General features: G+C 37.0%; 1 protein-coding gene across 1 annotated transcript; it reads right to left on the reverse strand.

Annotated features, from left to right (window-relative positions):
- Nucleotides 1-22,672: 22,672 nt before the first annotated feature.
- Nucleotides 22,673-23,693, reverse strand: LOC116142240 (probable glutathione S-transferase). Its single transcript, XM_031427682.1, has 2 exons — nucleotides 23,300-23,693; nucleotides 22,673-23,220 (listed from the first exon to the last, which is right to left on the reverse strand). The coding sequence occupies exons 1-2, from the start codon at nucleotides 23,606-23,608 to the stop codon at nucleotides 22,855-22,857; spliced, it is 675 nt and encodes a 224-aa protein (XP_031283542.1). The 5' UTR covers nucleotides 23,609-23,693; the 3' UTR covers nucleotides 22,673-22,854.
- Nucleotides 23,694-24,943: the final 1,250 nt, after the last annotated feature.

Raw genomic sequence — 24,943 nt, forward strand, 5'->3', positions numbered from 1 at the left:
TACATTCAATATCATGAATAAAATAAAATAATTTCAAACATTAACATATACAAATACTACCTGATATATAATCTCCAATAGGACTGATAGTTGTAATATGTATTGAAGTCGGAGGAGTCGAATAAGGACCAATGTCTGAGGAGTCCATGCGGAGAGGTAGATGCCGTAGGAGTTGATGAAATATGAGTATTATGAGAAGTATTCATGGTCGGTGTCGATTTTTTTTTGCCCTTGTTCCTATTCTTATTAAACATCTAACATGTAATAAAATATATCAATTTGGCTAACTAATCATGCATGGATGTTTTATAAAGCTGACCTAGTTAGTCTAGTACTTGAAAAATTGTGTTCATGAAATATTTAACATAAATTGTGAGAGGCAAGTGTAGCTAGAAAAAAAAGTCCTTTTTCGGGGACTAGCTACTAATAGGTTCAGATTTCCCAACCATGAAGGAAGTCAATCTCATCTCATAGTAAAAACAAAGAAGGTTAACAAGCGCACACAATACTTAAAAAAATGCTTAATCTAGTGGAAAGTGGAATTAACCTAGGTTTGCAAACTTATGCTGCAAGTGAGTCACCATAATAAAAAAACAAAAACAAACCTATGAACATAATTCTGACTTCTAATTTCTCAAATCAAGAATGAAGTTTATATTCATCAAATGCTTAATCTAATGAACATAATTCTGACAATGTTAAAACAATGAATTAATCCATAAAATGGAAATTAAAATGCACAATTTTCTTAAATAAAATTACAAATCCCTAATCAATACACAATTACGTTTACTTGTTGTTCTCAGTTCCTAAAATTTTATTCCATGATAATTTCACTGTTCGACTTAACAATCACTTTTCTGCTTCTGCTAAAGAATATTATATTTGTTATTCAAATATATATCATTAGCTCAAAAATAAGGAAATTTTACATGGTACAAGATTGCAATTTTGTGCCTAGGTTTCTAGAACTGCAAATGAAATCTATGTCGAAACTATGGATTGAATCCAGCAGGAAAAAAAAATTGAAGAATTAATATTCCAGATTTTTTTGAAACGAAAATAAAATGTAAGTTTAACCTTATTTGCTGTGTTTCCTGCCAACCTTAACAATGCAGATTGGTGCCTTAATGAATTGAAGTGCCACCGAGAGAGAGACAGAGGGGGAGAGTCTGACGTAAAAGATGTGAATTGAACTGCCACAGAGAGAGGGAGAGTTTGAGATAAAATATGTGGGAGGGAAAAAATGGGGGAAGAATAATTTTATAATGGCGCTGGAAAAAATTGGAGGAAGAGTAATATTATAATGGGCACTTGTAACTTCTCTTTAAAAAGAGATCATGATCACTATAGGCGGCGGGTTTATGGGCATTGTGATTTGGTTGGCTGCTGTATAAAATATTTTGTTAACTTAAAACTAAAAAAATATAATAATACTAAGATATCAATTCTCAGTGGCAGATTTATTGTTTTATCTTGTTTATGGTAGGTTTATTATATTAACCTAAACTAAATAATATTAATAATATTAAAGATATCAATTGTGGTGGGTTTATAGTTTTTATCCTTTTATTAATCACTAGTGTATATCTTCATATTATAGACCTATTTACGTTATGGAGTAATAGAAAGAGGGTGTATAAATGGAATGTTGATATTACCCATGCTAGCTAGAATCCAGCCGTGACTATGAAATTGTCAAGGTTTTAAAACCCGACCCAAGGAGTGCTCCGGTTCAGTCATGGGTTGGTCGATCGAACCGGTTTATGCGAATGTCAGTGTGATGATGTCATTCTAATGTCAACATGACATATAAAATGACGCAACGAGTTAGCATGAATAGACAAGGGTAGCACTCGACCACAGCTTTAAAACTAATAAACAAGTCTCAATCCAGAAACTTAAACTATAAAATCTAAAGAAAAATCCGAATAATGCATTGATGGTCTCTAAAATGAAAATAAGTTTATATAGGGTGACAATCAACCCTAATAAGACTCCTAATAACAAAAGGAAACAAAAATTAAATCAATTAAAACAAGAAAATCTGAAATAAAATAGGAAAAAACATGCAAAACTAACAACAGCCCTGAAACTCACCAAACGGTGCCTTTTGACCTCGAAAATGACCTCCAACCGGCCAAAGCAGCTGCCACATCTACGGGCTTGAAATAAGCTTTCCAACGGTATCTTACAGGCCCCATAACTCTTCCCAGATCAAAGTTATAGCCGTTTGAATGGGGTACATTCTCAATAATTGTGTGGAATTGCGTGGTATTTAGAGTAAGTGATATTTTTGCTAACCTTGTGAATTTTTGTTTTTGTGAGGTTTTTATTTTTTCATTTATATGATTATGTTCAACTTTGTTTAATCTTTTGTTGTTATCTTATGAAAAAATGTTTAGTGGCACATGCTTGAATTAGCAAAAGAAGTGAAGGCACTAATATTTCAGAGGTGGAAATATTGAAAGGCAACAACAAATGTTTCCTGATTGGCTTGAACATGGGTAAGTCGTCGAACATTTTGGAGTCTTATTATTATTATTTTTTTATGGTTTTCAACTTTTATATTGATCATATATTTAATATATTTTTCTTTTTTGGTAGATGAAAGTGTTACGTTCTAAGGAGCAGTGGAGGCTACTGTGATTTGTATTCATTAGCGTGCAAGCCTGATAGACGAGTGTCTAAATATACTGCTGTATTGTTGACGGAGTACGATTCACTGTGAAAGATCGTGATGATCGACTCACAACCAAAATAGTGGTCTTTTAGTGTATGAGGAACTTGAAGATGATGATAATGGTGATGGTGATGATGAGAGGATGGAGTTTTATGGGATTCTTGATTCAGTTGTTGAAGTGAATTATATTTATGACAGAAGTGTGATTTTGTTTAAATGCACTTGGTTTGACACTGACCCTAAAAGAAATGGGTGCGAAAGGATTTTCACTTTACAAGCATCAATGTGAGTCACAAATGGTATGCAATGATCCTTATGTGTTAGCATATCAAGCTAAACAAGTTTTCTACATCGATGATCCTAAGTTAGGGGTCAATTGGAAAGTTATACAGAAGGTGCAACATGGCATTTATACGACATTCCCGATAACATTGTGGAAGATCAATCGACAATGCATGATGCATATCAAGCCAATAATTCAGATGAATTTAGTTTTCATATTGATGCAAATGTTAATGAACAAGAAGAACTTCATAGGGTGGATGTGGAACCAGAGGTTGTTCAATTTGTGGAGTCAAGTAGTCGAGTTAGTGACGATGATACCAATTTCATAAACGATGAGATGAGTGAGAAAGTGAAGATGTATAAGTTGAAGATGATATTGAGATTAATAATATTTATTATTGTCATCCAAATTTAATTTGCATAATTGTGATGTGATTCTTCATTGTGCATTAATTTTGATTTGCTTGCTTTATATTATTAATTTAATGTACTAAATTTAATATTTAAATATAAATATTAATAATATTATAAATTTATAAAAAAATAAAAAAAAAATAATAACACAATAACCTAATAATATACAATAATAAATAATAATGATTCTAAATAGTAACAAACAAGTACCACGCTTAAGCTGCCAACAGTGGAAAACCGAAAAATAATTTACCCCATGGTACTTTTCGTATTTACAAAATAATAATATAATAATATTTTGATTTCTTTTATTAATTACTGATTAGTTTATGTTTTCAATTATTGTCATATAAATATAAAATTATATTAAAAATTAAATTTTAACAAACTAATGGCAATGATTTTAAGAAAATTGACACCAAAATTTTTCAGGACAATACGTTTTTGGCATTGTTTTTATATTTTCGTCGCCAAACACGTTTCCCGACGCACAATTTATTGCGTAGCTAGATGGATTTTGCGTCATTTTATATTTTCGTCGCCAAAACTCATTCCTGACACACAATTTGTTGCATAGCGATGGATTTTACTTCATTGTTTATATTTTTGTCGCCAAAACACGTTTCCCGACAAACAATTTGTTGCGTAGCCGATGGATTTTACGTCATTTTTTATATTTTTGTCACCAAAACATTTCCCGATGCACAATTTGTTGCGTAGCCAGATGGATTCTGCTTTGTTTTTATATTTTCATCGCCGAAAGGTATTACAACGGGCCTTTTGTTGCGTAGCTAAACTTCGTTGGCGTCGCTCTATATATGTTCGTCGCCAAAAACATTTTATGGCGCCATGCATTTGCGTTGCTAAATACTTTTGGCTATGTTTTGTATTATTTTCGTCTCTTAAAAGTATCCACGGCGACATATAGTTACATCGCGAAAAAACTTGGGTGTCACTTTTTTTATTTTCGTCGGCAAAAACATTGTATGACGAATTATGTCGTCGCTAAGTCCGTCGCCAATTTGCTTCCCGCCATCTTGTGAGAGGATTAGAAATTCTGCGAAACTATTGGCAACCAATTTCATATTTCGTCGCTAATAGTTACCTTTGGCGACGACTTTTGAAATCGTCGCTAACAAAATTGTAGCTAAAAGCCCTTTTTGTTGTAGTGATTTGTCGTTATTCAGTCACGTTCGAAAAACAGTTCACCAACCGTTAATCCATACCAATGCCCTAGTGACATGACTATCATTGTCATCTTTACTTATATCAACTCATGATATCTTTCGTAAGCATCTTTTATGCCTACTGTACAATATAGTTGCCCAAATTTATATTACTTCCGTAGGGAACCCTTTTCGATAATTCATTTACCTATTAAATGAATCATCTGGACAATTCATATACATACTTTATTTTAAATGCATGACTGAATAAAGGAAGCAATTTACATATATGAATTGAAGAACTCTTTCTTCTATTATTTGTGATATATATATATAGATACAAGACAAAATGCTCTGAAACCGACAACAAGAATGGTTTCTAGGGCATACACTAATATACACTAACATCAGGTTCAACTCTAAGCAAAAATACACAATCGGGGAGATAGCCCTTCCTATCTATACCAATAGGGTAAACTGACAGACTATTTTCCTTGTGATGGATTGCCCTTCACCCTACAATGTCATCTTAGGCCGACCTTGGATACATGACATGAGAGTTGTCCCTTCAACCTTTCACCAAACAATTAGGTTCCATACCAGGTAGGGAGTGACTAAAATCCAGGGCAACCCTAAGGCCTCAAGGGGCTATTATAAGAATGCCTTCAAAAGCAAGTCCCACACTTTATAGCAACTACAGACAAATCTGACTCATCTAACTGAGCTGGATAAACCATCAATGGAAGAACTGGATGAAGTACAGATTGACCTAGACAATCTCGACTGGAAGACTTAGATTATATCCAGATTGAGTCTTGAAATTAGAGAGCGATTGATCAACTTCTTGCAAAAGAATCGTGACTGTTTCTCTTGGTCCCACGCAGATATGACAAGGATCAGCCTTGATACAATTATGCACCATCTCCTAGTTGATCCTGACTACCACTCGATCAGACATAAGAGAAGAAAGTTCGTCTTAGAGCGAAACTGAGTCATTAATGAAGAGGTAGACAAACTATTGAGTAATGGGCTCGTTTGGGAGGTTCACTACCGCAATTGGCTCGTGAATGTGTTGGTAGGTCAAAAGAGGAATGGAAAGTGGCGAGTTTGCAAAGCATGCCCCAATGACTCATTCCATTTCCTACACATTGACATGCTGGTTGATGCCATAGTCGATCATGAGTTGCTCGGTTTCATGGATGCCTTCTCTAGCTACAGTCAAATACTCATGCACCCGGATGACCAAGAGAAGACTTATTTCGTCACAGAGAGGGGTACTTATGTTACAAAGTGATGCCATTCGGACTCAAGAACGCAGGGTCTACCTACCAACAGCTCATCAACAAAATGTTTGTAGAACACTTGAGTGATACTATGGAAGTGTACATTGACGACATGCTCATCAAGTCCCTAATAGTCGAGCAGCATCTGGATCATCTCAATCAAGCTTTCACAATTCTAAAGAAGTACAATATGAAGCTCAACCCAGCGAAGTGCTCATTCGGGGTTTATTCTAGTAAGTTTCTAGGGTACATGGTGACTCAGCAGGGGATAGAGGCTAACCCTAATCAAATCCAAGTCGTCTTGAACATTCCCTCACCAACATGCATCAAAGACGTCCAACATCTTTCTGGAAGAGTGGCTACCCTAAGCCGATTCATCTCTCGGTCATTAGACAAATGTCACCACTTCTTTGCTGCCCTTCGAAAGTTAAAGCAGTTTGAATGGACCCCGACCTGTGAAGAAACCCTACAGCAGCTTAAAAAGTACTTGACTTCTCCCCCTCTAGTTTCTAAACCACTAACCGGGAAAAATTGTACACATATTTGGTAGTCTCAGAGTTGGCTATTTTGGTCACTACCGGTCTACCACTTAAGTCAGTCGCTCCTCAATCTTGAGAGTCGATACAATAAATTAGAAAAGCTGGCACTCGCACTCATCCACGCCTCTAGGAAGCTTCAGTCATATTTCCAGTGTCACTCTATAATTGTCCTCACCACTTACCCACTCAAGAAGATACTACATAAGCCCGAGCTCTCGGGATGACTCACCCAATGGACAGTCAAGCTAAGTAAATTCAACGTATCCTTCCAGCCGCACACATCCATTAAGTCTCAAGTGTTAGCAGATTTCATAGTAGACTTTACTCCTAACACTTCCACTCAGGCGGAGAAAGAGCTACTATGCCTAACAAGTGAAACTCCTTTGAAGTTGACTCTCTTGATCAACGGGGTCGAGTAATGTAAACGGTAGCAATTTGGGTATAGTGTTAGTTACTCCAAATGGAGAGGTCATCCAGCAAGCCATCCAATGCGGCTTCAAGTGTACAAACAACAAGGCCGAATATAAGGCTCTGATAGCCAGTCTTTCACTCGCAAACGATATAAGGGTAACAAGGTTGGAAGTCAAGTCTGATTCCTAGCTCGTAGTCAATCAGCTACAAGGCACCTACTAGGTTAGAGATTCGAAGATGACAATATACCTAAACCTAGTCAAGGAGCTCTAGTTAGCCTTCAAAGAATTTGCCATCAATCAAGTCCTAAGAACTGAAAATACACATGTTGATGCACTCGCTAACCTCGACTTAGCCCTTTAAGGTACTTCTGACTCTTCCATCCCATTTCTCTTTCTTCAATGGCCGATTGACTAGAAAGAACTAGGATTGTACCCAAGCCGAGCCAGCTCGTGAGCCGACTCAGCTTGACTCGGTTAGAGCTCATTTGGAGCTCGACTCGGTTATTATCGAGCCGACTCGGCTCAAACTTGGTTTATTAACTGAGTCAAGTTCAAACATAGTGAAGCTCAGCTCATGGGCTCGCGAGCTGAACCAGGCTCGCTTATACAGTATGCACTTATGCAGGATGCTTTTGTGATTTTTTAAACTATGAGGTATTAAACTGATATTTTCCAGTGAAAAACCTTTAAAAAAAATGACAGTAACGAATACACCAAATCAATTTCAGTTGCCCACTTGCCCTAATTCCCAAATCAACTTCAGTTGCCCACTCTTACTGTATCCACAATTCTGCATACTCTCTTCTCTCCTTTTAATGCTTTCATTCACTTCTCTTCTCTCTCAACTCAACCATGTCTTCTTCTTCATCTTCTTCTTCTCTTCTTCATTTTACTTCTCTCTTCTTCTTCTTTTTCACTTTCAACTAATGTTGATAATGATCACACCCTCAAATGTTTTTGCATCATTGGCTCAATCTGTTTATGAGTTTTATATATAAATACTGTGAGAAGTTAATGCAAAGAAAGAACAAATTATACCTTTTGAATCTGCTCGGTGGTAATGTTTGTAGGTGGAAAATAAGGCATGACAGGAATCATCTGCGATGGCTGCTGCATCTTATAACAAAAACCTTAACCCTAATCAAACAAAAACTTCCACAAATCAATAAACCCTAGAAACAAATAATTAATTAAAGAGACAGGAAAAAAAAAAAAAAAAGATAGTTTGAGAGAGAAATACCTATGTCGGAGTGTGAGTAGGTGAAAAAGAAAAACGATAATTAATTAATGAGCTCGCGAGCCTTAACGAATATCGGGCTCGCGAGCTCAAGTTCGAGAAGGCTCGAGCTTGACTCAAACTCGATCGAGCTCGAGTTCGAGTCTCAATTTTGAGGCTTGCTAGGCTCAAGCTCGAACTCGAGCTCGACACTATAGTAAATGAGCCAAGCTCGATAAGCCAAAAGCTCAGCTCGGCTCATTTACAGTCCTAGAAAGAACCCCAGTCCAAGACAGTATTGATCCGCAAAGAACCCTCAAAGGTTATGGATATTGAGTCGGCTAACTCATGCATGACTCCAACCCTCAAATACTTAGAGAAGGATGAGCTCCTAGCCAACAAGAATGAAGCACACCGACTAAGGGCTAAGGCAACCAGATTTACCATATATGAAGGACAACTCCTTAAGAAGTCATTCTTTGGTCTCTACCTCAAGTGCATCACTCTAGAATAAGCCTAATATGTGTTAGCAAAACTCCATGAGGGCGAGTGTGGGAACCATGCAAGGGGACGTAGCATGGCACACCGAGTGATAACCTCTAGATTCTATTGACCCACTATGCACTCAGACTCAACCTCATACATCAAGAAGTGTAACAGTTGTCAACGATTTGCTCATGTCTTGCAACTCTCCCCGAACTACTCAACTCCGTCCTTACCCCTTGGTCATTCATAAAGTGGGGGATAGACATTGTTGCCAAGCTCCCAACCATACCCGAGCAGCGAGTGTACATACTAGCTGTCACAGACTACTTCATGAAATGGATTGAGGCAAAGGCATTTTCTCAAGTACGAGACTGGGAGGTAAAAGGCTTCATCTAGAAATACGTAATTTGTCGGTTCGAGATTCCAAAAGAGATAGTCACTAACAACGAGTCCTAATTCATCAGCTTTGGCTTCAAGGATTTCTATGAAATATGAGGGATCAAGCTCAGCTTCTCAACACCTCGAAACCCCTAGTCAAATGGCCAAGCCGAATCATCTAATAAGACTGTCATACAAACAATGAAGAAATGCCTTCAGAAAGCAAAGAGGACATGGGTAGACAAACTACCAGGAGTCCTATGGTTATACAAAACAACTATCTGCTCATCTATAGGTGAGACACCTTTCTCCTTTGCATATGGCTGAAAGGCAATCATCCCAGTCTAGGTGTCAGTCTCATCACCTAGACTCCAATGGATGAGTGAAGATCAAACAGCCAAAACCTATGCCACAACTTGGAAATTGTAGATGAACTCCGGGAACAAGGCTAGATAAGAAATGCAATCTACTAGCAGCGGGTCACTTGGCACTACAACTGTAACATCCGAGTAAGAACATTCAAAGAAGGCGATTGAATCCTCTTAAAAGTATTCCAGAACACCAAGGAGATTAATGCTAAGAAACTCGATCCTACCTAGGAGGGACCATACAAGATCACCAAGTCAGTTAGTAAAGGTGCCTACAAACTCCAATCTCCCGAAGGAAAAGACATCAGTCATAGCTAGAACACCATCCACCTCAAGCACTATCACTTCTGATAGATCGTGTCTCAGCTTCTTTTTATTTTTTTCAAAAAGAATGCGTGGGCCTATCTACCTCCTTCAACGCCAATCGGCCTCAAGGCCTTGAATCAATAAAAGTATTATTCAACAAAAAACTGTTTTCAAATGTTTGACTTCAATCAATGCACTTAAGGGCTAAAAATTTTTCAACTACATAGTCGGTCACACCAACTGGACACACAAAGCCTAGCAATTAAACATTAAACTACAAAGTTAATTACGATGACTCGGACATAAGGCCTAGTACTCAAAATTCAACTACACAGTCGGTCACACCGACTTGGCCACATGGCCCTATGCCTAAAAAATTTCACTACAAAATTGGTCACGCCAACTCGGCCATAAAGCCTAGTGCCTTGAAATTCAAGTACGAAGTCGGTCACGTTAACTCTGCCACTAAGATTAAAATTACTTGACCCATCCACTGGTAGGTCACACTGACTCAGCCAAAAGGCCAAATGTTGTTACTTTCACCATCCAGTCAGCTACCTTCAGTCAATCGGTCATAGCGACTGAGTCACTAAGCACTTGCTTTACATACTTGAATAATCATGAATACTCTAAGTCTATGATTCAATGTCAGTCGATCAAACCGACAGTGCCTTAGAGGCATTAGTTGTGAAACAATTCAAAGCCAGTCAGTCATACCGATGCAGACTCAAAACACTATCTGTTTACTCTTAGTTAATCAGTCAACTGACGAATATGAATCAATACCAACAAAATATCAAATTTTATAAAATCTCATAAGGCTTATTTAAGTACATAGCAGTGGGCACACTGTTAGAGTAGGTGCCCTAGAGCCAATCAATTATTGTAGAATTGACTCTTTGTAATATTGTTCATTGATCAATAAAAGGCATCTTATTCTATATCACGTAAATCATCATTGTATGTATTGATATATGTCCTTAGAATGGTAGAACCGTGATGAGGATATCAAGTGTTTCAAATCTTGATAGTAAGAACCCTATGAGCACACTTAATGGCCATTCTAGAAACGTCCGTAGCCCTAATATTGTTCTGAAGTAAGGGCACAGAGAATACGGTAAGGCTATCATAGTGTTGAATGACCCTGTCGAAAGGTAGTGACTGATCTCACTTGTCAAGGTTATTTGGTGACAACCTGATGCAACACATGGGTGCTTGCTGTAGGCAAGTTCATTAGACTGACCCACTAGAGGATTCCATATGGATGGTAACACCAGTGTCTTTGGAACAAATCCTCTAACGAATGGTGGTGCATGTGATCCTTAGACTTGAGATCACTAGAGCGCCTTGTGCACCGATTGGTGTAGGTTGACACTAGCTCAACGCAGTTCTATTTAGAGCTGTCAATACAGTAATGATTGGCTGTATCAAGGAGTGTATCAAGACTATGGTGGATCGATAGAGGATTCATCACTCCCGGGTACAGGAGAAGTTATCTCACGACGCAATTCAATAAATGGCAATGACACTAAAACTGTGGCCACAGTGGGATTGAGTTGTTGCTTTATCCAGTTTATAATTCAGGTTATTGATCTAGTAACTGAATACATACATATCGAGAGTAATAGAGGTTGACATTATTTCTATGCCTCAATCTCGTTGAGATAACGGATGATGAAAGGATTGAATTGTACAGTAACCATATCGTTGACAAGCAGTTGCTTCGTTGAATCCGAATCTATTAGGTGGCCATGATGCCTTGCTAAGGGCCAATCTTGGTCTGTGTGTAATAAGGCGATTAATTGGTGTTAATCGCGATACTACACACTACAGGTATGATAAGGAGCTTACGGGTCACACACACAGAAGATAATTTAAGAACTAGTTTATAAGAAAGGCGTTTTCGTCTTTTTAGGAAAAAGGGTATTTTGGTAATCTCAAAATGCAATTAAATTTGTTGAGATTGTAGCCTTTATTTAATTTGATATTAAAATTAAATAAGTGAGATTACGTTTAAATATGTGTTCGCATATATTTAAATAAATTATCATTATTGTTAAATGTTAATATATTATATATATATTTAATTTAATTTAATTGAGATAATGATAATTAAAATTAAAATTAAAATATCTAAATGGGGCTGTTTGGATACAAGGGGTGTTTGGGTTGGTGCCCAAGCCCATTCCATGATGGAATAGGGCAAAGTGTGCACTATATAAGTGCAACACTTTGTGAATTAAAAAAGAGAATTTCATTCAATCATTTAGACTAAAATTCCAACCCCTTTTTTCACTCTTCCCTCGCCAGTTTGCCTTTTTGGTTGAATCAAATATTATTTGATTTCTTCTTGTTTCTTAAGGCTAAAGAGGATCTAGTAAATCCCTCTTTAGTTCCTTGGGGTTATCTTCGTGTGGACTACATTGGTTCGATCCTACCCTTGGGTCGGTAGCAAAATCGGTTTAGAGACAAGTTGGAGGAGCCTCCAAACGTGCGTATGATTTCTTAACTCTAGACTGAATTTTCTACAGATTCTGATTTATTATATAAAATGTAAATTTGTGCCTTGATATTGGTTCTAAGGAACAATCTATGTTGTTTATAATTTTTTGTTTTCCGCTGCCACGACTTGATCATTTCCTAACACACACAATGCCCCAAAACATAAGTCTAGCGAACAAAAAAAGAAAATACATCAAGAAGCAGCATGCTCTAGATCCTCATCCTGAGTCGAATGCCCATAGTCGGCTTGACCTTCTTTCCTTTGCCAACAAATGCCATCATTGCCCACTCGTCCTAAGGAAGTGACTCGGTCAACCTAGTTAGAGTGCCTTCCAAGTCTTCAGCAAAGTCCTCTATTAAGTCTTTAGGCTTTGGCTCGACTCGGTCATCCTCCACTCGACTATCCCCATTGGCTGACTCAGCTTCAATCTCTTCCCACAGTTCAATGTCATCATCAGGGTTTCAGTGAAAAGTCTTCCCTACCTTGTACTTTTTCATCAGCTCGACCTGGGCTTTGATCATGGCATCCATAGCGATTGATCTGCATCGTTTCCTGAGGGTGACCGACTCCTCTTCCTTTTTACCCAACACCCTCTTCGCCTCAGCCAACTCTAACTCAACTTCAACAACTTGGCAATGCTCTCCTTTGACAGTTTCAACACTGAGGCTTCCTAGATGTGCAAGTCAGTGTTAGACTTGGTCAGCTCCCAGATCGTCACATCCTAGGCGACCGTGACCTTCTTTAGGTATAGACTCCCACTTAAAGCCTACAAAAGATCAAATATTTAGGAGTTGTATACTTAAAACAAATAGTTCAAAGTTGAGACTTACTTGAAACTTCTGAGCAACCGCCCACTCAGCTGTCGTAATCATCCCCATTTAATTCAGTCAGCTCTCGCCCACGAGGAACAAAAAGGACTCAACTAGCTTCCGCATTTCGACCGCATCAAACTAGATATAGGCCATCATCAAAAAGGGGATGGTCATTTTGTTAGCATCCTCATTGATTTGGACACTCTTTGACGATCTGGCTCCAGTTACAGGTTGTCTAGTCAGTGGAGTTGTCTCAGTTCGCTCCACTTTAACATTCTCTCTCAACCTTAATGCCAACTCCCTATTTCTCTTACTCAACGTCGTGCGGCTGCTTCACTTGCACTAGGGATGTCCAAGTTGATGTTCCTCATTAGCCTTTCTGCAAGGGAAAACTCTTCAAGAGTTAGAAGGTGAAGAAACGAATACTGGAACGAGACTATTAGAGTCATGAAAGTGACTCTATTTTGGTGATAAAAAGACCCTATGTGTGATTAAATTGAAGTATATTGAGACAATTAAAGAATTTATGAATTTATTCATGAAAATCGCTTCCTAATATTTTTCTTATGGAATTAACATGTTTGGAATGATTTTGGAAAGGGTATGAGTTGATATTATGTTGTGGTTTATGGATTAGGGGTGATTTTGTCTCATTTATGCTATTTAGGGGGTAAACTGTCATATTTATAAGGGCTGATTTTGTCACTTTTCAATCGTGCAGGGACCAAAGTGATATTTTCCACTTTGTGTATAAAAGAAGATGAAGCGTCAAAAAACATGGAGCACTGTTCATCCATTTTCCGACGACTCTTCATCTCCTTTTCCAGCGGCCTCCAGCGACGGTTCATCTTCCCCGTCCATCGATCATCTTCATTAGCCGTCAACACCACCGTGAGACGCGTTTTGCTACCGCGATGTTTCACATTTCGTTGCCGCAACGTTTTGCATTCCAGCCGGGATTTCGCCATTTTTCAACGACGGTTGGGCTCCCTGGTGGTTGATCTTCCTTCCCCACAACTAGAATCCACCATCTCACCGCCGCGCCTCTTCATCTTCCAGCCACGATCTTGCTCATTTTTGGCAACCTTTCATCTCCGTAGGACCTGATCTGAACTCCCTATCACCAGAGCTTTCCATCTGTACCTTCGGATCCCATTTCCGCCACCATTTTCCAGAAGACCTGCCGAAAAATGAACGCTTTCCAGCGAGTGTGACTGTTCGTATTCTAGGCTGTCCGTTGGTCATTTTTGCTCCTTCTTTGCATCATATTGTTGTTGGTTACTTCCTCTTTACCATGATCAGCTTCGTTTCCACCGCTTCAGCCTGCATCGACACCACCATGAGCGGCTGAGTTCTCGGTTGTCTGTTACGGCATAGGCAAGATCGAGATTGACTCCACTGCTCTCCTCATCAATTCTCGACTAGTTGGATGAGCTCGATTGTAGGATATTTGGTAATATTGTGTTTCGAATTATATTTGTTTTCGTTTCATGTTTGATTTCGATACTTTAATATGGTTTGAGCATAATTTGTGATGAATATTGTTGTCCATTGTGATTTAATGTTTTCATAGAACTCGTTGAATGATAAACGTTGGTTTGAAATAATTAAATGATGAATATTGCTTTTCATTACTTCGCATCGATTGTAATTGAGTTGTGTTTGGATTTAATTTCATTACTACTGTTGTTACATTTATTGTGAAGTTGGCTGATTGGAAGATAAATATTGACAAATTGTATTTGTTAATCGTGTACCAACTAGTGGTATTGTCTTGTAGCGTTTATCAGCGTTCAATGATAGTCTTTCACTAATCGAACTTGAGTGATCGGGTGAGACAGGATAAATTCTACCTAGAATGCCGAAAAGTCATTTCGTTGATTTACCTTGCCTTGTAGGTTTAAGGGATCGTAAAGGGTGGAGGAGAATTGTGTGAGTTGGTCTCGTGTCGAACCAAAACCGTAACGGCAATGTTTTTATTATAAAGTCTTTATTAGTTTTAATTTCACGTTTTTATTATTTGCATTTAGTTTGTTTAGTTTAATTAATCAAATTGCCAATTTCATTTCCGCTACTCAAAATACATTAGGTTGTTAGTCTTGCTCCCTGTGGATTCGACACCGCTAACTATGGTATTTAGGTTTAATTTTGTGACTGTGACGACCGGTTCAACATAGACGTGGTTGTAGTAGCAAATCAACAAAACACTCCGCGTTTGCCTTAATGAAGGGTAAAGTGTACCTCTCTGCGCAACTGCTACTTCGTTCCAAAGATGACTCACCCTAAGGTTTTCCTTTTGCAAAACCACCCTCAAATCTCTTTGCTTCGTCGGTATGACGAGTACTTCCTAGGTGGTCTCATCTAATCCGTCACCACTCTGCCTGGTCTTGTTGAACGAAAGGTCTTCACAAGAATGGAAGATAAGACTTAGTGATCAAAGAATGAATGACAAGTAAAAATGTCACTCACCCGTGGCTCTCCAAGTGGATGGGATGTTGCCTTGCCCCCTATCCCTGAAGACTCTCTCACCATTGAAGAAAAAGAACTTCCCTTTCCAGTTCTTATCACTCGACCTGAGACATGTTACCAGGTGGACTCGATCATGCTCTAGGGTGACGGCGTACCTACCCTTGTCCTTGTCATGTTCCTTTAGGTAATAGGAATAAAGGAACTCGTGCAACCCAAATCTCACTCGGTTCATAGTACAAAAGAGCTCCAATGCAATCAACAGTCTCCACCCATTCGACATGATCTAAGTCACTGTGATCATGAAGTGGTTTAGCACCTCCCAGACCAATTGAGGAATTGGCGGCCTCAACCCATCGTAGAAGTAAATGTCATACACTCCAATCCACCTTGGTATGTCCCAATCAACTCTCTCATAGTGCCTCGACAACCGTATCTTCAATTATTATTATTATTATTATTATTATTATTATTTCCAGTAGTTTAAGAAAGTAACGTGAGAGAGGACTTATGGACTACACCGATAGCATCACAGATGCTACTGCCATCCCAAATTGGCGTCGTAAACAGTGGTCGAAATCGTCCAAACGACAATTATGTTTTATATAAAAGTTATGCATAATTTTCAATTATAGGTTTTAATAAATATATCGTGATTTTCATGCAATATACTCCAAATTTTCATTTCAAAAACTCCGGTATGCATCATGAATCAACAAGCATCATAATCACATTTATAGAGTACCATGTATGTATGCACATACATACATACATACATACATACATGGTACTTTATAAATGTGATTATGATGCTTGTTGATTTATGATGCATACTGGAGTTTTTGAAATGAAAATTTGGAGTATATTGCATGAAAATCACGATATATTTATTAAAACCTGTAATTGAAAATTATGCATAACTTTTCTATAAAACATAATTGTAGTTTGGACAATTTCGACCACTGTTTACGATGCCAATTTGGTATGTATACATACATGGTACTCTATAAATGTGATTATGATGCTTGTTGATTTATGATGCATACTGGAGTTTTTGAAATGAAAATTTGGAGTATATTTCATGAAAATCACGATATATTTATTAAAACCTGTAATTGAAAATTATGCATAACTTTTATATAAAACACAATTGTCGTTTGGACGATTTCGACCACTGTTTACGACGCCAATTTGGTATGTATGTATGTATGTATACAACCGTCACATATAATTCATACACATGTTTATTTATAGAATGCAGCGAAAGTAAATCAATACTAACCTCTTGACATAGCAATTTATTGTAGATCACTTGTTAGTCTTCACGATTCTATCTTCTTGGAGTCTACAGATTCTTCCAATTCAAATGCAATTTCAATGCGATGGTTTTGGGAATGTCAGATAATAAAATACGTGAATTGGGATCTATAACGTCTCTCTTTTAAGAAGAAGTCTTTCCATCAAAGACAACTGCCAATGGAATGTAACTACTCAACAGCTACATATTTACTAAAACTACAATTTAAAAAAAGTGCAGGACCAATTATCAAATAGTGAATAATGAATTTTAATTATTTAATTAAATTTCTAACAAATAGAAGCTACAAATCCGTGGGTACAATAAAGTTGCAAATCCTTCAATTAAAGGATAATAAACAGAAACTTAGAGTTAGAATTAACTTTATGTAAGGAAAAAACAGTATTAGTAAACATTTAAGTTGTTTATTTTTAGAAAAAGAAAAATTTTGCTAAAAAAATTAAAAACAAAAACAATAAAAATTAAAATAAAAAATTACAAAACAATAAAAATTAAAATTTTTGGAAAAAAAAAAAAAAAGGGATAGACAGAGCTTTATTTTTTCAATTTTCTTTATTTTTTTTCCTCTTTTCTTTAAAAAAAAAAAATGGTCCTTTTTTAAAATGTTTTAATTTAAAAACTAAATTTTTTTTTTTAAACAAATAAAAAAAATTAAACTCATCTAAGTCTTTTTATCATTCTTTGTTAAAATGATCTGCAAATCACTTATAGATATTTCTTCATTAAAGGATTTGTAACTTTGTGCTTTTATTGAAATTTTCTCAAAACTTGTTGTCTAATTGATAATATATCTTAATTTAATTATAAACCTAGATATCAAGAGTAGTGTTAGAATTCTTGTCAATGTTTTAATACCCGACCCGAGGTGTCACTCGACAAAGTGGTCGAGTCTCGAGTTGACAGGTTGAACTGGTTCAACAAGTGGGTCAGACCGGTGATATCATCATGATTCAAACTAGAAAGTTCAAAAAACAGAAAATATAAACCTGAAATTTTTTTAAAAATATAAACCCATTTCGGTTGGTCAACAAAAAGCATGTATGTGATATGTGAATCCTCAATCAAAATAGTCGAAAGGATATATATCAAATTCCTCCCTTGAATTTATAATGCAACTATTAAAGTAGTCAAAAGGATATGTTTTCCCACTATCAATTTATAATGCAACTATAAATAATCGATTGTAAACATTTGTCATGTATCCTGTGCGAGTTAAAAATAATCAAGTTGGTCAGAAATTATGTTGGTCAGGCAGTTTATTAAACATTTGGTGAACAACAATAACAACGTCCACAATTTCAAACTTTGGGTACTCACAAAAGTCAATTATACATTACAGAATTATACAAATCAAAGAAGAGTAATGAGAATGAAGATGAGAAGGGCCGTAATGAAAGAATATTTCAAAGTGGCAACAAAGATGGCCGACGAAATTACCAGTAATTGCCACAACACTTGAACACTCTTCCAAGTCAATAATCTTGTCAATCCAATGGCGCATATGTTATCCATATCCGGGTCCAAAATCTCACCCCACATTAAATTAAACAGGCTCCGTTGATCTTTCTTTGAATCGTCACCATTAACAGACCCATTTGGTTTTTGTTTCTCTGCACCTTTTTTACTGGTTTTTAAGTCGTTTTTCTTGTGGAATTTGGCACGAAAAAGACGAATTTTAAATGAACTTTCTAGGTTTTGATTTTGATGGAGTGAAGATTGCTTGCGCAAAGGGAAGATTCACTCAAGCTGAAGTGAAGATGAAATGAAGCTGAAATGAAGATGAAATGAAGAAAGCGACAATGGAAGAGAGAAAATGTAATGAAGATTTCTAGGTTAGGGCTCGATAGTTGAATGAAAATATGGTAAAAAAGATTTAGAATGGGAGCAAGAGCTAACCCAGTTGGACCGACGGGTTGCTATAGTAACACCTGTCCAACCTGTTACAGTAGATGGCTAGAGCCAATTAATTATTGTAGAATTGACTCTTTGTAATAATGTTCATTAATCAATAAAAGGCATTTTATTCTATATCGCGTAAATCATTATTATTGCAATATGTATTGATATATGTCCTTAGAATGGTAGATCCGTGACGAGGGTATCAAGTGTTTCAAATCTTGATAGTGAGAACCCTATGAGCACATATGGTGGCCATTCTAGAAACGTCTGTAGCCCCAGTATTATTCTAAACTAAGGGCACAGATAATACGGTAAGGCTATCATAGTGTTGAACGACCCTGTCGAAAGGTAGTGACTGATCTCACTTGTCAAGGTTGTTTGGTGACAACCTGGTGCAACACATGGGTGTTTGTTGTAGGCGATTACACCACAGCAAGTTCACTAGACTGACCCACCAGAGGATTCCATATGGATGGTAACCCCAGTGTCTATGGAACAAATCCTCTAACGAATGGTGGTGCATGTGATTCTTAGACTTGAGATTACCGGAGCGCCTTGTGCACCGATTGGTGTAGTTTGACACTAGCCTAACGCAGTTCTTTTCAGAGCTGTCAATACGGTGGTGATTGGCTGCATCAAGGAGTGTATCAAGACTATGGTGGATTGACAGAGGATTTATCACTCCCGGGTACGGGAGAAAGTTATCTCACGGCGCAATTCAGTATATGGCAATGACACTAAAACTGTGGCCACAGTGGGATTGAGTTGTTGCTCTATCCAGTTTATAATACGGGTCATTGGTCCAGAAACTGAATAAATAATATCGAGAGTAACCGAAGGTTGACACTACTTCTATGCCTTCGTCTCATCGAGATAACGTATGATGAAAGGATCGAATTGCACGGTAACCATATCGTTGACAGGTAGCTACTTTGCTGAATCCGAATCTATCGGGTGGCCATGATGCCTTGCTAGGGGCCAATCTTGGTCTGTGTATTAGTGAGACGATTAATTGGTGTTAATCGCAATACTATACACTGCCGATATGATGAGGAGCCTAAGGGTCACACACATAGAAGACAATTTAAGATGTAAGAAGAAAGAAGGGCGTTTTCGTCTTTTAAGGCGAAAGGGTATTTTGGTAATTTCACAGTGCAATTAAATTTGCTGAGGTCGTAGCCTTTATTTAATTTGTTAGAAAAATTAAATAAGTGAAATTACGCACACATATTTAAATATATTATCATTATTGCTAAATGTTAATATATATATATATATATATTAATTGATTTTAATTGAGATAATGATGGAAATTAAAATAAATCAAATTGGGAGTGTTTGGCAACATGGGGCGTTTGGGTTGGAGCCCAAGCCTATTCCGTATGGGGTTAGGGCAAATTGTTTTTAAATATAAAAGGAAAAGTGTGTGTGATTTTAATTAAGAGTTTTTCTTTGTAAAACCAAAATACACACAGCAGCCTCTCTTTGATAATACACTCCCACGGCAGTAACTTTTGTGTGCCAAAAATCAATTCAATTGATTTTTCTTTTCTTCTTAATCTTGAAGCCAAAGAGGATCTAGCAAATCCCTCTTTGGTTCTTTTAAGATTGTCTTCGTGTGGACTACGCAGGTTCGATCCTACACTTGGATCGGTAGCAAAACGTTCGTCGACAAATTTGGAGGAACCTTCAACGTGCGTTTGTTTCTCTCAACTCATGTTGAATATTTATGCAGATTTTAATTTAATATAAATTGTAAAATCATACCCTTGATCTTGGCTCATGTAAACGATCCTGTTATATTATTTTTTTGTTTCCGCTGCGTATACGGGACCGTTTACTAACACAACCGTGGTTCAAATTGAGTAAACTCACACTTTCGGTTTTTCACATTGACCGGCTCAGTTCAATGGTTAGTTCCCAGTCTGACTAGTTGAAACTAGACCTGGCAAAACGGGTTCAGACCCGCGGGTCAGCCCGTACCTGAATAAAAAATATAGGGCATGGGTTAAATATATTGGACCCGTTTAATTTTCACCCGTACCCGGATTGACCCGTTTTTTAACGGGTTACACGGGTAAACCCGTGGGTGCCCGCGGGTACCCCATTTTTTCAAAGCTGAACCCTAAGTCCCTAACCCACTAACGCCACCCAACTCTAAAACAAACTTTCTCTTCTCTCTCACCTCTGAATCTTTCATCACTGTCACTGATTCATTCTCTCAATCTCTCATCTCATCGCTATGTTAAGTGTTCTCCTTCCTCTTCAGGTTTCGATCTTCGCTTTTTTGATTATTTATTTGAATGCTTTGGTTTCTGAGAAAATTAAAGGAAGTTAAAGAAAGTTTGTGAGTTTTGATGACGTTATTTTTTGGAGAGTGTTTATTTTGTGATTGGATCGTAATTTTTGTATTTTACAGATCTGGTTCGGTGGTTTTAGTTCTTCCTTTCTGTTTGGTTGCCAAGAAAATGCAAGAAAATTAAAAAATATAATAAAATTTGAGTCTTGATACTGTAATTTGTACCAGCGAGTTTGGAGAGTGTTGCTTTGTTAATTGAATTGAAAATTTTGGAATATCAATTTCACAACAATATGTTGTTTATCAGTTGATACAAGTTGGTATGATTTAGTTATTTCAGTAACCCGATAATCCAACAAATTTAAAAACTTTGGTAAGTGATCGGACAAGTCTTTACATTCTGAACAAGAAACTGGATCAATGATTCGGACTCTACCTGGGTTTGGCTCTTGGACTCTGACCACCCACGTTTGAAGAGTTTCTTCTTCGTTGGTATGGGAAGTTTTGTTGAGGGGCTCGATGGCGTAAACAGTTGAGACGGTGAAGTCAAAGAGGTCTTCTTCATTTGGGTATGGGCCTTTGAGGAAGTTGGTGGTGGCTAGAATAGAGTGTGGGAATGGGTATTGTTCTGAAGGAAGAGGAATTGTGGCGCGAAATGAACGACAGAGAGCGCGCAAACGGAGGATATCGATTCGTGTAAGGAGAAGGTTTACGATGGAGAAGAGGATTTCTTTAGGAAGTGTGCTCCAATCGGGTTCGATTCTGGCCATGGCAAAGAAGAAGCAGGAGGAAGACGACGACTGAAGGCAAGATAAATGTTCAGCTTTTTCTTGAATCTTGATGGAGGAAGACGAAGACTGAAGGCAAGATAAATGTTTAGCCTTTCTTGAACCTTGATGGAGGAAGACGAAGACTGAAGACAAGATAAATGTTTAGCTTTTCTTGAACCTTGATGGAGGAAGACAAAGACTGAAGGCAAGATAAATGTTCAGCTTTCCTTGAATCTTGATGGGATGGGGTTTTAAGTTTTGAGAAATTAAAAATGGGTCCACCCGCGGATCCACCCGTACTCATATAGGGTAGGGCATGGGTCCAATACTTTGGACCCGTATATTTCGACCCGTATAAAGACTCGTACCCGTTTGCCCCGTACCCGTTTAACCCGGATTGTACCCGGCCCACCCACCCACTTTGCCAGGTCTAGTTGAAACGATCTGATTGGGTTTCAAAACAATAATTCTTGTTAAGCCACCTATTAAAAGAAATTCATTAAATAAAATTTTGTTCCAAAAGCGTCCTCATCTTTTACCTATCTAACTTTTAAAGAAATAATATTGAATTTTAAGCTTTAATGAAAACATTATCTAAAATGAGGATAAAAATCATAGTGGATTGAGAAAACATTACAATATCCTAATTAATTAACTGGCCCAAATGATATGTTATGGTTGAATTATGTTGCAATCTGGGTTTATATTATGTGTCTCTTCATTACTAATTAAAAAATGCTACCAGCTTTTCATTTATTTTTTTCAGCCCAAGAGAGATTTCATAATATTTAGGTTTTGGTTTCAGAATTTTGAAGTGGATGATGTAACAGTTTTGGATGAGAAGAAAAATGTTGGAGCGCCAAACCCGGAGCATTAACTGGAATTTCAGAAATTTGTGTTAAGGTTAAGAAAAAAAGGAAGAAGATAAGGTTAATATGAAATAGAAGAAGATAGAGCTAATATTGGAATAGAGAGTATGTGGTTGATGTAATTGGTGTAATTGATGTAATTCGTAAATTTAAATGACACAGCTTAGTTTGTTTTAAGTGAATTAAAAGACTATCTTGCTGCAAGCGAAATTTGAGAGCTAAATCTCTTCATTACTCAATACTCTCTTATACACAAAAGTACTGACCACACAATAGCCTCGTGATTGGTACATGCAGGGAAAACCACTGTCGAGCCTAAAGAAGTATAGCTCACAACCGAGAGAAGTCTAGAAATCCCACATAGTAAGTGACTGCATTCAGTCATGCAGATGCCAAAAACTTTTCTCGCCGAAGTTTGAAAAACACCAACGTCTCTTCGCGATTAGGAAGATTTTCTTCAAGTGTTGGCACTTTCTTGAAATTTTCAATCCATTTATGCAAGCGAGGGAATTTCTGGGGTTCAAGTAGTTTCACCCCTAATATTTCTTCAATCACATCTAGCCAATACAAAATTGAACCAAATGTTATGTCGACTACGCCAACCTTTTCTCCATGGAAAAATTTCTTCTCTCCTAAGCCAAAGCCATGTTCTTCAACTGTTTCTAGCATTTCCACGCACTCTTTCATTGCTTTCTTGTGTTCTTGGCCTTGCCCATTACTATAGAACAATTTCCAGATTACAAGACCCTGCAAGAATAATTTTATGTCATCAAACGTTGATAAACATGACAAACTAAACGCATTCAAATTAAGTTTTAAAATGCACCTTGTCTTCTGCAAATCGAATCCAAAAACGAACCACGGCTCTATCATAAGGATCACTTGGCAGCAAGGGCTTCTCAGGCCACATCTCGTCGATGTATTCAATGATGACCATGGACTCGCAAATTGGTTTTCCACCATGAACAAGCACCGGGATTTTCTTGTGGACTGGATTATACTGCAGAAGCAATGGACTTTTATTCTCCAGATCCTCTTCTACATAATCATAAGGTATGCCCTTCAGTTTTAGAGCCCAGATGACTCTGTAATTAAATGGACTCGGCCATTTCCCATGAAGCTTCACTTCAGCCATATTTGTGAGATCAATAAACAAGTAATGTCAATTTATAGTGAATATTGGATTATATCTTGCTTGAGCAGTGAGCTTCAGAATTTATTAATTAACCAAGCAATTTGAGGTGACTTCAGAAAAGTATTTGTCATCCAAAATTTTATATTTGTTTTAAGTTCAACTGCTGCAGCTCCATTTGCAGGTGTCACATGTTGATTCACAGTTAACCTCATTTAAGATTGAATTTCCGACTTCTTTTGATAGTTGATATGAAAACTTTTTCTCCAACTACTGATTCTTGTTTGTCACATATTTTAAATTTATATATTAAACATTAAGGTTCATGTCACCTAATCCTTACATTTGTACATTCAGCAATACAGTCTCTTATGCCATAGAATGCTAAGGTAAGACAATCTACATAATTGAATTTAAGTATGAACAAAATTTTGCTTGCTTAGTAAACTTCTGTCCTTCAAATTCTTTCCGATATAGAATGAGAACCTATATGTTGTAGTTATATAATTAATATATAAATATATTAGGTGACTGGTGTCTAAGAAGGAAAAATAAAAAATAAAGTAGGTATACACAAGTGGCAGAAACCTTTAGAAATGACACCATCAATTAGGTGAGATTACCAATATATGTATATCTGATATTGTTTTCCTAATGCAATTTTCGTCATCAGTGATGCTTAATCATAATTATATAAACTACATAGGCATTTCCTTTAAACGTAGATAAGATAACTACAACATAATTAGTTTTAAAGTATAGACTATAGACTTGTCAAAGATTTCTTGATTTCAATCAAATTAACAAATCTTTTTTACTTTTTTAATGATTAGGGTATCCGACCAATGCGCACCTCAACTAATCACTAAGGCCTATTAAGTATCCTATAAGTCTAATGTTTCAAGATAAGCCACAAATATGTGATAAGTAACCTTACGGTGGTTTGAACTTAAGAAGTCAATGAAAGGGACAAACCTTCTTGACCACCAGGGTCAACTCCTTGGGGTTAATTTATAATATTAACTAAATCTTTGTAATAGAAAAAATTATTTTATATGAAAAATTAGTTTCATTCAAATTGCCCCATAGACTGAATTCAAAAGAGCCAGCCTCCAACAGCAACAAGTGACCTCATATGAGGTTTTCAGAGATAAAATGGCCATTTCACACCTCGTGAAAAATTGTTACAGACTTTAATGGAATAGTGATTAGGGGTCCAATTTTTTCAAACTAATATCATTTTTCTGTTTATATTTGTACTTCATTTATCCGAAATCAATTACACTTGTTCAATGTATCATGAAAAAGTTGTAATTATCAAATTTGTTTCTATTCATT

Source organism: Pistacia vera, unplaced genomic scaffold (genome assembly GCF_008641045.1).
Source record: "Pistacia vera cultivar Batoury unplaced genomic scaffold, PisVer_v2 Contig406, whole genome shotgun sequence".
NCBI lineage: Eukaryota > Viridiplantae > Streptophyta > Magnoliopsida > Sapindales > Anacardiaceae > Pistacia > Pistacia vera.